Below are 17,255 nucleotides of genomic sequence, written 5' to 3'. Positions count from 1 at the left end.
GCGAGGTGCTGAAAAGCCCTTGTCGCATTCTTTCAGGGTTTCACGTTTCACATTCAAAATTTGCATGTCACTTAATTTAACATATTTCTGAGTTCCACATGTGTGACTGGGTGGAAACCAAACTATGAAAGAACAGAAGCATTAGGCACTGACTATACGATCAGTGTGCTCTTGGACAATTTCAGTGATGAATTTTGCTTACTTTCTTGTCTTGATAAGCTCATTTAATCTTTCTACAATTAGTAAGTTGTGTTTCCTTCTTACTGTTTCAAGTCGAAAAATTGTTCAAAAATGAATATGAAAAGGCACACATAGATAGACCGAAACATACACAATCAAATACAGACACAGACCCGGGATTTAATCAGAACATATTAAAATCATCAAACACGTCATCGAGCATCTTGTTTTACCTTCCATATACTTTTATCAGAATATTTCTGAGGTCATTGTTTGCGTGCACTTTTAGAGGTGATGGTCTTGTGCAGCTGCTAGTGTCTAAGGAGGCTCATTTTATTCAATAAAAGATAGATAAAAAGCATTGTTGTGGCAGGCTTTAAGTACCTAAACTCATACATGATTGATGATGTGACAAAGATGCATTTTCACATTTATATACCATCCCTCTCCGCTAAAAAAAAAAAGCTCAATAGCACACTTGGACAAAGAGAGTGAAACTTGAATCCAAATCCACACTAGAAGTGCTCATCATCATTTTCAGTCATTGTGCAATCATGTCATCATTCTGTGTGACAATAAAATAAGTTGCATGTCTAACCACGCTGGACATGACTATTATATGTAAGATGAGTCCTGGCAGAAAACAGCAACTGTGAGGGAACGGATAATTTTTCCCATACAGAACTTGGCCAACCTAATGCTTCTTCCCTTCATCTGTTTTGCTCTTCTCACGTAAAAAATAAATTTGAGCGCTCAGCATCTTGTTGCTGAAGCTCGTCAGATGGATAGTATTCTTTTCTGAGGACTCGGACCCCAATTTCTCACATTTCCCAGTGTGGTTTTATAATGCTTTAGTGGCATTGAGATGGAAGTGAAGTGTTTTTTTGAATTTCAGGGTCAAGAAGTCATTGGATGTGTAGCGTCTGCAGACAATGGAGCTATGATTATAGGCGGCAGTCAGACGCCATAGAACTGTGTGAAAGAAACATCAGCCTGTCATTGATTTGACAGGAACCAGTCCATTGGCAGAACAATCCTGCAGCTTCCAGCAGCAAAGGGTTATTGACTCAATTCCAAATGCTGCATGAAGTATTTATTCCATTTAGTTGCCACACAGAAGAAACACCCAGTTTACTTTGACCATTACCAACTGTTTTTCCGTGTTTTAGCATCTGACTAGCCTTTAAACCAAAAACTCCCGGATCGTTGTTGTTGGACCATCTCGTTTTTTGCCTTCCCTAACATGTCGATGAGAAACTATTCTTCATTGTGTTGTTCATGAATTTGTGTTTCATGTCTTTTGCCATACAGATGACACCGAGCCAATGGAAAGCATGTACGACACAGAAGCCGACCTCCCAGGTTTAGCAGCCGGTGGCGGCGGTGGCGCTGACAGCCCCGAAGATGACGCTGAAGACGGCCTCATCAACATGTCCCCTCTTCCTTCACCAACTCCCTCCCATCTAAACAACAACCACCATCACCTGCTGCACCCCCACATCTATGCCACACACCACCACCATCTTCATAACAACAGCAACAGCAGCAGTATTGACCAGGACTTCAGTACCCCGAAGGAGGGCTCGCCCTACGAGGCGCCCGTCTACATTCCAGATGACATTCCCATTCCCAGTGACCTGGAGCTGCGGGAGTCTTCTGTGCCCGGTGCCGGCTTGGGCGTCTGGGCCAAAACGCATATTGATGCCGGCGAGAGGTTCGGTCTACACAGTACACTTCGTCATGGGGCAATAGACAAAGACAGCTCCTTTGGATGGGAGGTAAGGACCAGCCCGTATTCTTTGCTGTCTTCATTTTCTATTTTCTCCCCTCCATCTTCTCAACAAATCCCTTTTGACTGCATAAATATCTGATGGCCTGAGCGCAATTGTAAAGTAACGTATGAAAAGAGCGAGCAAACGAGCCAATCAGGCAGCGATGCAGTCTAAGGGAATGAAAAAACCCGCACTTCATTCACATTTTTCTGCCCATCACTCTTAATTCACAAGCAATCTCATCATCAGGGAAGATGCCCATTCCATTTCCATACCCTGCATGATTCGACTTCATCTGTGATCCTGCACATACACACAGTGATATGCACAAAGAACTCACACACACACACACACTCAATTCCTGCAGCACAGCAATGTTGAATGGAAAAATGTGGCTGATTAGCAGAGGTATCAGCTTTTCTGGGCGACAGTCCGAATGAGCACGCTCATTTGGTCACGCCACCCGATATGGAAATGGAAGAAGCATGGCCCAATGTGGTGACGGCATATTGAACTATTAATTTTCATTTCAACATGACATTAGAGGATATTGAAGTTGCTTCAGTAAGCTCATTAGGTCAAAAATAAAATCCCAATTTCTGTCTCGCTCCCCATCCCTCTCTCTCCTTCTCCAATGCCCAATCAGGAATGAAATATGCTGGCCTTCTTTTTATTTCAGTGACTTCTTGACTTCTTCTTCTTCAAATAGTCTGCCGTTACATTTATACGTACTATGGTATACAGCTGACTTCAATCAACTAAATGTCGGCATGGGAAACACAAGATGTGTTGGAGCAAGACACGTATGGCTAATATCACAGTTTATAGATTGACCGTACGGACTGGCTGCACGTTGACATTATTGAACTGTAGTTTCTGCAAGCCATGCATTTTGAAGACCATAGAACATTTTTAAGCAAATATGGTGGATTGAATTTCAGCATGTTTAGCCACATAAATTGGTGAGATTGTCCTGATGAAGTTGTGGAGTTAAATTGAGGTTACTGAGAGTAGTTTATAATTTCATACATTCACAATGGATATTATCAGCGATGTTACAGCACGTGTCTTTTTTTTACTTTTAAAGACATAGTTGGTGTAATGTAATATGCATGACTCTCTTCTTGACAAAGTTTAAAGGGGATCTCTAATGTTTCCCTGGACTGAGTCGGTTTGATGAATTCCTAAGTCCGTCTTTCTTTTGACTTGTTTTCTCCTCAGCATTTGCGGGAGCAAGCGATTAGTTCACGCAGGCAACACGATATGTGGCAGTCTGCCAGAGAGAACGTTTTCCTTCATGAAGTTATATTATGGCTAGCCATTCAGGGTCCAAAAGCTACACTCTCCTCACGGCTCGCATGTTTTCTCTCAGTTTTCCTCCTCCTTCCTTTTTGTCTCCCAAGACACCCAGTTAATAACATATTTAGTAGCTCTGCCCTTGTAAGAAAAAGATCCACTGACATACATGCAAAATGTATGAAGATGACGTTTTAAAAAACTGCTCCATAAGGTGTGGTACAACACGTAGTCACCTGCACATTCTTGATTTTCTTGTTAGAATTTGGGAGATTTTCTTGCGAGCATTGTAATTTTTGTGAGATTATTATATCACACATACATTTTTTAGCTTGCGGTCAAGTTTTTTTGCTCCAAGCAAAAATGTTTAGCATTTGTATCCCAACCGTTCAAAATGGAACTTTCGGCCCATCATCTCGCCATCATCCTCCTCCTTTTCTAGGTAGTTGATGGAGGATTCGCCCTGACTCGGGTTGTATTATTTTTAAGGATACCCTTGCTGGTTTGGGGCTGGAAGACTTTGGGGGTCTCTCCTCTCTCGGACTCTTATCACAGTTAGTCATAACAGTCAGCCTGGTGATAGTCATCGACAGACTCCCGTAGGATTCTCAAACACCCCCCTTTCTCCCCCCTCTTTACCGTCTATCCCTCCCCTTGTCTACTGCCTCTGGTCTTAGACAAACAGACAGCGATGAGTGAAAAAAGATGTTAAAAGAAACAAGACAGAGACATGCATGAACGGGAATGGGTAGAGGAGGACCAAAAAGCAACAATATATATTTTTTACTGCATTGGATACTCTGGAGGAGTCTAATACTCTTCTTGGAATTTTTACACATGTGGTCCACCAGTCTACTGCCAAAATATGGGGATATGTTATGAGAGATAATAAATGAAGTCATCTGAGATCTCTGTGGCATAAATGTGATCATATCTAACCAAGGCCTTTGACATTGTGGCTCAGCCCATTAGGGTAGTAAAACAACATTGGATTAAGTGCAAAATTTAGTTATCAGCGATTAGCTTCATCGTGCTTCCTCTTATAAATACCAGCACACTGCATAAATCAGAGAAGCCTGTTCTGCTCTTGGTGGTGACTTCAACCTCAATTGATTAAAATACCTTCACATGTTCACAGGCTTTAATTTACATGTAGCTTTTTAAGCATTGGGATACGTCTGCAGTAGCACCCCCAAAACCCAAAACAGCTCAACAACAATAATGTGATTTTTTTAAATCTCCTTTTTATTAACTATGAAAGTCTCTAATGCATCGTGTTGTCTTTTTCAGTTCAGTGGTCTACCTAATGCTAGAAAAAGCTTTTAGAACACATTGTAGACACTGAGGCGGTTTCTTGGTATAAGAGTGGAAGGCCATATTAGAGGACAGAAACAGGGGGAGTAATAGAATGAGACCAAAAGTGCAGGAGTGAGAGAAAGAAAAAAAGAGGAGGGCAGACAGGAAGCCTGCTATTGTCTGTCCTGGGGCACCGGGGATTGGAAGAGGTGTTAACTCAGACTCATTTCAGCGAGACGGACAGCTCAATCTAAGAGCTGCTCCGCTTCAGGCCATGGCCATTCTCTTCTGTCTCATACTCCCTCTCTGGGCCGGCACAGAGTCATCCATTTAAAAACCATTATGCCCCCCCTTTAGCACAACATGATAGAGCGCAGAGGCACCGGGTTTTACCATACCATGTGTGTCTTTCTCTCTCTGGTTGTGTGTGTGCACGTATGGCACTGCCAACCCCTTAGGATAGGAAGGGCCAAGCAAGCAGAGTGAGGCAAGGCCCTTAGAGAGCCCGCTGTAGGGATATGCTGTCATGGCGACGGCTGCTATTATCTGGCAAGTAGATTGACCTGACTTTCCTATTGATAGAGTCATGTCACCGTACAATGGCTAGAGGTATTGTGCTCCTCACGGACTGGCATTGAATAGACTCACTAATCTAACTGCTTCTGACAGGAGAGAGCCCAACACAAGGGAGAAAGAGGGCATATTCTTCAGGGCAGCTGGAATCTATAAGTGACATTACGTTCTTCCTACAGTAACAACTGTGACTGGAATTGTGAGAAGAAAAAAACAAATGTAGTCAGTTATATCTCTAATCAAACCATTTGTGCAGCAAACACAAGACGATATGGCCAAGCCCTTTCAAAGTGATATTAATGGTGTTTACTCTCACTTCTTACCCTGTGACCACTGGGTGTGCCCTCGCACCTCTGAATCAATGCTTTCGAAACTCCTCTATCACCTGTTGGGTTTGTCTTTTCTCACTATCTTTTGTTTCTCCAACATGAGTGTTTGCTATCTCACCAACTTCTTGCTTGAAAGTCAATGGACATCGGGTGTGGCAATCTCACACAGTCAGAAGTTGGAGTCACTCGGTAATCAGTATGGCAGGATATACTGCGTGCTCGATTTAATTACAGCAATCTTGCATTCCCATTGTCATTGCATAGATCATGAATATATGAAAGCAAAACACCTTACTCAGAGGCCGATACAAGGATCCGCACTTTGATTTTTGGGATGTCCTGTGACGTAGACCTCTTAGACAAGGTCAGAGCAAATGGCCCAGACTCTGTGTCAGCCCTACAGCTCGGTTTCTCTCTTTGCAGCAGTGCACCTTGGGATGACTTTGTTGCCAAGCCAACTTCTTTTTCCTCCCTCATTCTTTTTTCTGTTTACTTTCTGTGGGGTGATTTTCCATATCGGTGTCATTCATCGAGTGATGTGTGGAAAGAGTTGAAAAATATGCTAGCTCTTCTGTTTATCCTGCTATTCACTCAGTGATAGGTTAAGACATTCGGCGGGCACTCTCGTGTCACCAAGGTCCTACGTGACGGATACCATCCGGCCATGGCATCGTGTGTCTCACTCACCCTCGGTCAGTTACTTAATCTTCAGGTTGACAGCTCCCTTTTCATGCTGACGCTGTGCTCCTTTTGTTCTCGGCCTAATCACCGAGCTAAGCTAACGTCCTTGTCTCCAAACTTTCGGGCGAAGAAGTCCTGGCGCACCCTGACACTTATCTGTCCTGACCCACCTCTCGCCTCCTCGAGTGTTTGCTCGCCTTTTGTGTTCTGCCGGAGGAGGGCGGATGGCCAAGTTATATACTGCAAGATATCCCTACAGGACATTCAAGGTGCAGCTTGGAACCTCTCTGATCTGTTTGCCTTCCACAGAAAGGTGTTTCTTATCTTAATGTTTGGCCCTTAAGGTGACTGGGACCGAACTGATAGGGCAAAAACTCCCCGGGACAGCCAGGAAACGGTGGTCACACCAAGTGAATGGATAGTATGCAGCAGAGTTAGAAATATTTAGCGAGCTGTTTCATGCGTGATTTGAGTCCTGTACCATCTGATGTTGTCATGGTGACAGTAATATTCTGCGGCTTCAATTATTGCCATCAGAGAAAGCAAGCGTTAACTTAAGCCACTACTGCGCATACGACTGTAATAGTATAAGTGAAACCCTTTCAGTGAATTGTGTCTTTCGCCGATCCAATCAGGATCATGGTCTGTGATCAGTGGCCTTAAGCTGATCGTACCTCTCATTAAATGGAAAAAATTAAAATGCCTTATTTTACCACCTCATTCAATAAACAACATTAATTCACATAAATCACACATTAATTAAGTTATTCTGCTCTCGTGGTATATAGTAAGGTGTTTTGAAATCAGCAATGGTGAGGTTTGAGATACATTTGTAATTGCACATTAAAAATGATCTCAAGACCTGAACTGATCGACTTGAAAATTCCCTTTAAATATTTGTACAAATCATTTAGATCTTCTGTTGGATGGACAAAATCTGCTCTTTTAACACCGGTAAATCCTCAAGCAACACCTTTCATGTAGATGTACGTAACGAGTCACCGTGATTGGCTGTAGGAAGGCACGGTTTGAGGAAATGTATTATCCCACTTTGTAATGAAATTATATCAGACCTGCGGTTTACTTTGACAGAAACCCCAAGTTTACACATGAAGCAGAAGCACCAGAAAGAGGAACACCACAAGTCTCTGGCCTGGGTGCTGTAATATCTAACATTCACATTCATTTGACGTAGGTTTTGAGCATGCTATTAAGCAATTTAATCCAATTCTCCCAGCTGCCGGGGCACTCCAGTGGAACAGATTCCATCTAATATTAAACATATGGTCACCGTTGCCCCTGGATACACAAGAGCAGGGCTGGGCTTTTTCTTCTTTTCTTTTTTTCAGAGAAAGCTGTTAAAGCCAAGCCTCGTGTGTCCCGGCGCAAAACCGATGTCAATTATCTGCAATGAACACGGTAATTGATAATGAGGAAGCAGGGCAGCAAATTAAGTGTCAGCTCTGATTAGAAGCCTGATACCTTATCATTTGTTCCTAATTTGTTACCAACATCTGTTAATTAGTTATGAAATTAATCTCCAGGATTCAGATGAAAGGCATGCAGGCGCAAAAGGAAGTGCATGGGGCAAAGTCATCCATCTTTGAAGAGTGGAACTCAACAAATATTGTCCCTGGGATTTGGGGTGGTATTAGTCGGTCGTTGCTTTCAGGCCTCAGCCACTCCAGCCACGCAGTCTCAATGGAGCTTCTTGTTTGCCCGAACCCCCCCCCCCCCCCCCCCCCCACACACACACACACACAGCGTCTTCACGCCGCCCCATCACAATGCTGTCCTTTATTGCACAAGCAAAGCAGAGGTGCTTTGAACATTCATTTAAAAGCCTTCACATTGACTCATCAGTCCTTGGTGGTAAGGCGCAGGTAGCTCTTACCCAATCCTCTCTCATTCTCTGTGTGTCTAGTGAATCGTTCATCATTGGCCTGATGAATAGCCCCATCAGTGAGGGCCTCAGGGCCAGGGCAGACAATGACACTGCTTTTTGCCTCGGTTGATGAGGTCGACATTTGTCAAATGCTGCTTATGTTGGTGATTAGAGTTTTGCTTTTTTTTCTGCCTTCTTTGCCTGAGCTTATTCAAGAGTGATTCTAATTCCATCTCAACATGCCTTTCCACCGTATGTTGTCAGACATCGGTGTAACTTGGATTTTTGTGTGCCTATAAAAGCATGTAGGTGTAAGAAAGACTTTGTTTAGCCACCGATCGCTCGCTCCTCCTTCCACTTTCGCTCGTTTCTCCGCCTCCCTCACTTTAAAGCTCAATCCCCTGCGCTGCTTAACATTTTCTGTGACTCAGGCGAGGAGGTGATGACCTATTAATCAGGTTCCCGTGGCTGTTGTGATTGCCATTTTCCATCCATTACCTTGGCTGTAGAAATTCTTATTTTCATTAACTCCTCACAGTTGTTGTGTCGTGATGTAGAAGTCAGTGCATGAGTAGTGAACCGAGGAGGAAATTTGAACACACATCTGTTCCTTTTAATCACTTTTTATTAGGTGTAAGGACTGACTTTCAGCACAGTGTGTTGTCTTTGTCGGGGAAAAACAGAGGGAGGACCCCCACCCCCCCACCCCTTATAATAAGGCTAAGAAATTCAGGTAACCTTCTTGTTAGATCATCTTTGTTTAAGAGCATGTACTGGATGTGCATGTAATGTAAGTTCAATGTCTACATACTTTATTCCACATACATATGACCTCAAATGCATACAGAGACACAGGCCAGCTAAAGACATTCTCCCATGTTATTCTTTCCCCCGCTCGGCTATTTAGAATAACAGGATAGAGCGAGAAGCTGAGCAGGATGACGGCATTAGATCTAAAAACAGTGCCGAATTGTTGAAGTGTCAAACACACTGGGACGTCTTTACCTTGGAAAGTCTCCGGAGTCGCTCGAGCGAATTTCGCTCATTTTCCCCACCACTGTCATTGGGAGTCTTGTCTGCAGACAACAAGGAGGTTTTGACACCGTCAAGATTTGCAGAGGTGTGCTGTGTGCGCGTGTCCTTGTGTGTGTGTGTATCCAAGTTACACACAGACTCACATTCCTGTCTTTTAATCGTGTTGCTCAGCCGCCCGCCAGCCGCGTAATCCCAAATCTGTCACATTTCGCACAACGAAAACAGGATCTCACCAGGAGTTTGGTGTAATATCTAAATTTATTCGAGGGATTGTGTCAGGAAGACAAATAACAGTTAAAGCAGATATGTTCCAGACATTTCATAAATAAGATCATTGTCTCATTCATTTTATTTTATTTTATTACTATGCTCACTTGTTATTGTTACATAGAACAGTGATCTTCAGTTATTACACAGAAAGCATTAGTGTTATGTGGTTTAATACGATTTGTATTGTCTTTATCAGACAGTAACTGTAAGAATATACATCATACAATATGACCACTGCGATATTTATTTATTACGCTCTGGGAGTCTAAAATCATAAGCATGCTATTACCGAAACTAGAAAAGCACTCGGAGAGCGCAGACCTCCGCAAAGCAGCTCATTCCCATCATAATTACATTTACACCATCCACATGGTGATCTGGATCATCACCAAAATGTTCTCAATTGTTCTTTGTATCTATATACACCAACCATCACAGTGCATATCGGAACACTTTATGACTGATTTTTGCTGAGTGAATTGAATGAACCCATCTTCAGATTGTTTTTCACCAAGATCCATCCAGCAGTTTCTCCGTAGTCCAGCTAATAGACAAACAAACACCGTCAAAAATATAACTTCCTTTGTAGAGGTAAAAAAAGAGACACTAGAATTGTTTAATTGTTTAATTCTACAAGCGATGATATCTAATCAGCTTTTTGACAGTTGCAAATAATATATATATTTTATATGTCTACAGTATATGAAAGGTACTCTGATGCTTTGCAGTAACACAGATGTCATTTAAATGTTGTCTTATGTGTAAAGACATCATATTAACTGCTCAGTTAGAGTTAATTTTAGGAATTTAACTGATAGATGAGCAAACAAATGTGGGAAAAAATAACAAGCAACATTACGTTCATGAGAGGATTAATTACCTGACTATGTAAAGCTTCTTAATAGTCAATAGAAACCTCTCAATCTGTTCTTCGTGAATGTCATATGATTCTGCTCTACGTCACTCTTTCTGGAGAAGTGAGCTGCTGCTGGTGTAGCTGGTGAGCTGTGGTACCAGTATGCCGCCCAGTACCAAAGAACGGTGTAAAAAGCCTCTGAGCCTCTTGATGCTTGAGGCATGTGATGCAGAAATTATGCCAAATAACAGAACAGAAGCATTGTCACATTGTGTGAGAGTGTGACTGTGCCCCCCCCTCCCTTACCGAGATATTAAAAGTGTTTCAATTGGTTCATTAAGTCTGTTTGGTCCTCATCCACTTCCTCTTTTTTCATCCCTTTTTTTATTGACTAAGATGAATGAAATTTTTGTGGACATGAGTGTCTCTGATGACAAAGCCTGCTCCCCTCTGCTGGCCAAAAGCTCACAATGCCACTTTCTGAACAAGTTCTAAGTGCTTTTAATGATGCGTGGCCAACATTGTTATTCAGGGAGGGAGCGAGCGCCAGAGAGAGGCAGATATTCTAGTAGCTACAACAATAAACACTCAGTGCATACATAGTTAAAGAAAAACTCTGAAGCAGCACAAGTCAGCCTTTTTCAACCCTTCTTCTTTCCCTCTCCGTGGCTGTACTAGGAGTCGCCATCACTTTCTGTCTTTAGACCCATTTCCATTCCCTGGTTTTCTCTTTTTTTACTACTCTTTTGCACACTTGCATACACGCTTACTCTAGTTCACACACAAGAACCACAATCCCTTTTGTGACACGGATCACATGAATGCTTCTCTCACAGTGTTGATGCCTTAGTTCAGATGTTCGCTTTCATACAAACAAATTCATCTCCAGGGTTCTTGCGAATGGCACACGCTGATTTCTCGTTCTCTTTTATTTATATTGTGGTTTCAAGACAAAATGCAGGACACATGTTCTAATTACAGACAGATCTCAGACAGAAATCCTTTCTTTCGTGATTAATTGATTTTTCAACCAACTTTCTCAATCCACTGTGCGCTTTCTCTGCGTGTCTCATCACCTTCCTTTTGCACGCTCTTCCTCTTTTTCTGGCCTCCGGGGTCCTAGTGCTTCTAATTCGGCCTTATCAGTGAAGTAATTCAGCTGCCGCAGTTTGGGTTTCTGTTGTGTGGCGAGCGGCCCCATTGTCCAGCGCTGCTGTTGCTGAGATAAACCCCCAGATTGAACAAAGTCCACACCGACCTTTACAAAATCTCCTGCTGCACCCCTGCCCCCCCAAGAGAGATGCTCTCTGTCTATAAGTGCGTTTTTATGTTTCTCTGTGTGTGTGTGTGTGTGTGTGTGCTGTTGCCGCATTGGAGCACATCAAGTGGGAAGGAGAAGGCAGATGAGTGTGTGCTTGTGTGTGAAAGAATGAGAGTGTGTGGCGTCAGGGTGGATTGAGTGGGCCTGAGATGGACAGGGGAGAGGGATTTAGATGGCTGACTGAGCCTGTCTATACTTCCACTGGTGCTTCGGTCTGAGAGGGATGTCGAGGAGGAAAAAGTGCACTGCAAGCAAATCGTTCAAGTGTGCATTGTCTCTATCAGGCTGCTCGCCATGGCTTTTGCGCGCCACATTCTCGAACCTTCCAGTCTTCAATTTTCAACTAGAAATATTATTTATTTGCCATAAAGCAGGAGGACAGCCTGTGCAGCATTCACTCCTACTGGCTGTCCGAGGCTCTGAAGATACTTTGAGAGAATCCTGACTGTTGAACCACTCGTCTTGCCTCCATTGTTATCTATCACGTTCTTCATTCCTTGGCAGATGGCCCGAGAGGAGTCTGTCGAGATTGTTGCTTCGACAACACAGAGGAACCGTTGATGCATGGGTGTGTGTGTGTGTGTGTGGGGGGGGGGGCATTATGCAACAGGAGTACCCTCCATTGTGATCCACTGTCATCCTTCAGAAGTGTCCCAACTTGTTCTCCATGCTCCAAATCCTCTCTTGCTGTTAATTTCAGGTGCCTGTTTGTCAGAGGGAACCTTGTCAAAACGTCTTGAAATTGGGGATTGAGGCAGAGTGGGAGGGTGATGAAGAGGAGGGTGAATGCAAGGCGTGGGGATTGTGGGGTTGTGTTCAAGGGCAGAAGGAAAAGGGGCAAACCAGGTTCAGGTCCAAAGTTCAACCGAAATGATAGACAAGAAAATCTTCACCACTACTGGCCAGGGTGGCCCTGCATTTATCCCACCCTTCATCCCTCCATCCATCCTCTTCTCCACCTCCCCCTCCCACCACCACCTGCTTGAGAGCCACCACCAGTGTTCCCAGGGAGATGAGCGCCACTGAGAGAAGGCCCACGAGGGATTAACTTTTCACATGGCTGGGAGTCCTCGTCTCAAAAGACCTGACAACCCCAGACGGCTTGATTAAAAAAAAGAAGAGAAGAGGAAAGGAGGGACGGGGAGGGAGGGTGGGAGGTAGGGCACAGGACAAGAGGAGGAGGGGGAATTCTTCACATGATGGCCCTGAGAGAGGGATTTTGGATATTGGGTGTCTTTTTTCCCCCCTTGTCCAAAGCCCCCATGTATTGGTTGAGAATGAGCAAATTGTTTCTCCTGTTCTCCCTGCAGTTCTTGTGTTGCCCTGCCTGAAGATGTGGGTGGGCAGCAGCAGCACACATTGTCGACTCCTCACAGGAAACCTAGAGATGCCCTCAAGTTGAAAAAAAAAGAAAGAAATCAAGTCAGAAATGTTTCATTTGATCTTCTTTGGCATCTGCTCATTGGCCCTTGGATGCTGTAAAGTCATCAAAGACCCAAAAAATACAGTCGCCGATTCCAATGATTCAATTTTGACAATGTTGATATCGATATATTATTTATTCATCTGTAATGAATATACTGCAAAGGCCCTCTGTTGTTCTCAGTGTGTCAGCATTGCATTTCAGTCAAGGAAGACGCTGGCATGGAGTCACCGGACCGGTGCGGGCTTAAAGTTCTAGTGTTCAAGTGGCAAGGCGCCCTATTTCCCCTCACTCCATCCCAGATAAATTGGGCCTCTCAAGTTTGTCTGTGAGAAAGCGAGGACAAAAATCAAAACAAGCGCACCCACTGAAGTGAAGATGGGAGAAGGGGTTGGCTTTCCTCTCTGGCTTGCGGATCAGCAACTCAACCTAGCGGGACAGTGGGCCACTTAATACCTCGCATCTTGTCCAGGTAACGGAGTGGACCGCCTGGGGGTCAGGGAAGGTAGCAAGATATCGGCTTACAGATCGCCACTGACCCTCTGGTTTCCTCCACATGGCTCACTTACCCTCTTCTCATCTCCACCGCTGGGAGCAACTCACCCCTTCGTCCCACACCCCTCATCTCAGATGCAAGCATCCTCTGAGAACGCCCTTGTAACACCCAGTTTCTCTCTAAAGGTGCACTGAGATGAACTGCAGCTATCTGAATGCTAACCCATGGTGCACCCAGATAATCTGTTGTCTGGAATTGTCATGAAACAATTTGTTCAGTTGCACCAACACCGCAATCAGGTATTTCATCTTTGTGAAGAAGAGTTTGCTTCACCGAAAATGTATATAAAATCAGCGAAATACATTCAAGAAGAGGGATGAAGCTAAGAAGGCTCCGTGCAGGGTGTTGGTGACGAAACTCTGCTGTCGACATCAGCAGCACAAAGAACTAAGGGTGACCAACTCACTCAATTAACCCTAATATCAGCCCAGATTTTAATCAATCATGCTGTTTACCTCCATCTGGTCCCAAACTCTGGGGAGGCTCTGAACCTGTGCACCGAACCTTGCTGGTTAACCCAGGGAAATGCAGGAGCTGATTTCTGTCCTCCAGGATGCCGTCTTGCTGAGACACGGTTCAATGCTTTAATCCTAACCCAGTTACTGGACAGCGTGCGGTATCCGGTGAGCCAACCAGCAAGTAATGAATAGATCTTAGTCAGAATTATTTGAAACCAGAGTTTTTAAAGTTTTGCAGCAGACAGGTGTATGCAAAGTGTGGGATCTTAAAGCTCGAAGCCCTGCTCTGCCTGCTGCAACTGCTATCATGACTCATTGAAGCATCACAGGTAGGCCGACACCACGGGCCGCTGACTTTAATGGACAATGGATCTCTTTCCACTCTAAATTGGGAAATGTTAATTTATATTTTCCATAGGTTGATTATATTTTTAGTATTTCTCTGTTACAGTGAAGTGTTGTTATGGCAAATTATTAATTTCACTTTTATTCACTCCTGCTCTCCTGCTCAAGCAAAGAATCATTTGATTGGGTTTACTTTTTCCAAGCGCCAAGAGAAAGCTATCACTGTGCTGTTTTAAACTTTATTAATTAAATATATTTATGTTCTTTCTAGGATTTATTAACACAAACGTCAAATAAACAAACACATCCTGATTGGATGTAAGTATTATTTTGTAGTGCTCACAATTATCAGTTCAGATCAGGACATTACTGTATTATTCTAGAAATTAAGTCACCCTTTAACATTTACAATGATTTTGATGAGTTGAATCACACATAATCCAGCACGTAAGTAGCAACACTAGAATCCATGCACATACACACCTATAACATGTCAGGGTCGCACAAAGAAGGCACACTTACTCTGCCTGTCCAATTTCCCTCCTCAACACGATATCAGCTCTACAGTTACCATGTTTGCCATCTCTTTTCACTCACTGTCTTTGTTTCTTACTGTCTCTTGCACACACACACACACACACACACACACACACACACACACACACAACAAGATCACAGGATCCAGTTCTATTTCAAGATAATGTTCTCTCTTCTTGCTTCTCAGTATCCTAAGCCACTAGACACTGAATGGGGAAAGCTGGGAAAAGTTGAAAAGTTGGGAAAGCTGATCTCACACATGTTCACGCACACAAATGCATGCATGCATACACTCATGCACACACTGCTGCATGTGGTCCAACCATTTCAGCCCTTGCTGTGCTTCCTAATGCTTCATCTAGTCTGAAGCACATACTTGGATTTAACACTAATCTTTTAAATTCCTTAATGTTCCAGTCCCTTTTGTCTCATAAAACATCCATTTCCCACTTTTACCATTTTCACTTCTACTGTTTCTTTTGTGTCCAAATTTTCACAACCAAACTCTTGGTTATTTTGTCTCCCATCTTCCTCTTTGTGTCTTCCTTTCTATTTTTCTTCCTTCTCCTTCTAGTTCCCTTTTGCATAATTCAAATCAGAATCCCCATGTGAGCACCTTGCTCTTGACCTAGCTTAGAAAGCTCCTGATTGCTTTAATGGCAGTCCTTGGACCTGGACGTTGGGCGTCTTTAAGGAACTCTGGTGTGAATGGTGTGAGTGTGTGTGTGTGTGTGTGTATGACTGAAGGGTGGTTGATTAGAACTGACCTCAAGAGTGTCAGGAGAAAAAGAAGTACAAATATGCAAAGTGGACGTGTGCACTTGCATAATTGGGGCAGAGAGGAGTGCAGTGAGGTCAAGTAGAACAAATGGTCAGTGGAGTGAACTGAAAGTCTATAAAAAAACACAAAACACTGACTACATTATACATGTGTGCTCGAGGGGTACTTTGACGCTACATAGCAATGAGATTGCAGTGGAAAAAGTTGCCAGGTCTAGTCCCCAGTTAGGGATGACCTGTTGTGGGAGCCTGAGGTTGGTGGGAAGCTCTCAGATGGAAATGAGTGTATGCCTGTGAAGAATAATGTGTGCTCCATTTGCTTACCCTAGGAAGGTAAGATTTTAAATATCAGTTGGCACACTGAAAATAAAATAAAAGTGTGTTTTACCAAAGAAGAACAAATGTGCACAAGGCTAAGTCCTTCAATGGCGGGATTGTCCTAGCATTAGCCAAAGTCAGGAGCTTCAAAGTAAAGCCAAGCTAAGGTTGTGGCGCGGCCTGGCAAACCCAAAGATTGAGTCTGAATTAGGCCCACCATTCAAAGAGACTGAAAGAAGTTCCTGAGCCTCCTATTCTCTACCAGCAAATTGGGAGGAAATCTGGCTATTGTGCCGAGTTTTGAAGAGGCTGGCGGTGTGTAGGGGAGTGCACACTGCGCTTACCTATAGATGAGGGTGCAGACAAAGGATCCCTGGACGTCCAGGAGAGGCTTAATAATCCTTCTTGGCTGGAGACAGAGGTGGCCTGGAGTAGTAAAGGTCAACAGCGCTCAGTCAACATAGACATTGAATAGAGGAGGATTTAACTTGAGAATTTACACCGATGGAAGAGACAGAAAAAACTGCAGGTAGATTGGAAAGGTTTGATTTCCGTCATTGAAAGGTGACTCCTATGAAATCATGAAAGCATTACAGTAATTTACAAAAATGTCCAGTGGTGTGACACTTTAAAGATTCAAGATTCAAGATGCGAACATAATAAAATCGTGTGAAGGCCCACGGCTTAAGGCACTCATCGGAACTTAACGAAAAACAAAAAATACAAAATGTCTTCTAAAGCAGCAATATATATACTAGTGCAAATGATGTCATTTGCACTAGTAGATTTTAAAGTGAAATTATTTTAGTCAAATATTTTCTGAATAAACCTAATGTTCACTGAAGGCTAAAAGTTGTCAGTACCCTCCTGTATAGCTTAAATTATTATTATTAGTAGTAGTAGTATTATCCACAAGCAATTATGTCTCACTACTTAGTGTAAATTTAATCTAAAATAATCTAAAGTGAGTCCAGATTACCATTCACCAGTTTAATGTGCTGTGTAGAAGCTGGTAATCTCACAAAAAGAAACACAATCATGATGAAGATGACGGCAGCATTTTGAGGAGGGCCTTTTTGATGAACGAGGATCGATGCGTTGATTTGTGTGATTTCCTTTGCGTATGAGGAAACAGTCCTTCAGGCTAAATTGTCAGGCGCAAACATGCAAACATGCAAATACACAATTTTGATGGGCAGCATTTCACCGCAGCCACTCTCCTCCTGATTGGCAGTGCAGCCCGGGGCTCTTCCGGACTCTCTCTCCCTGACAAGAGACCACCCCCCCCCCCCCTCCCCCTTCGTTTGGCCTTCGATACCAGTGCTATACCCCTCTTCTTATTTT

The 17,255-nt window shown here is 43.4% G+C and overlaps 1 protein-coding gene across 1 annotated transcript in view; it reads left to right on the top strand.

Annotated features, from left to right (window-relative positions):
• The first annotated feature begins 1,586 nt into the window (after nt 1–1,586).
• Nucleotides 1,587–17,255, top strand: part of prdm16 (PR domain containing 16) — a 99,842-nt gene continuing 84,173 nt past the window's right edge. Inside the window, exons 1-2 of the mRNA XM_068744787.1 lie at nt 1,587–1,639; nt 1,733–1,958. Coding sequence (XP_068600888.1) covers nt 1,611–1,639; nt 1,733–1,958 — 255 coding nt within the window. The 5' untranslated portion in view covers nt 1,587–1,610. The remainder of the gene's footprint in view (nt 1,640–1,732; nt 1,959–17,255) is intronic.

This window comes from Brachionichthys hirsutus, chromosome 2, assembly GCF_040956055.1.
Source record: "Brachionichthys hirsutus isolate HB-005 chromosome 2, CSIRO-AGI_Bhir_v1, whole genome shotgun sequence".
In the NCBI taxonomy this organism is placed as follows: Eukaryota; Metazoa; Chordata; class Actinopteri; order Lophiiformes; family Brachionichthyidae; genus Brachionichthys; species Brachionichthys hirsutus.
This window is presented reverse-complemented; position numbering and strand designations above follow the sequence as displayed.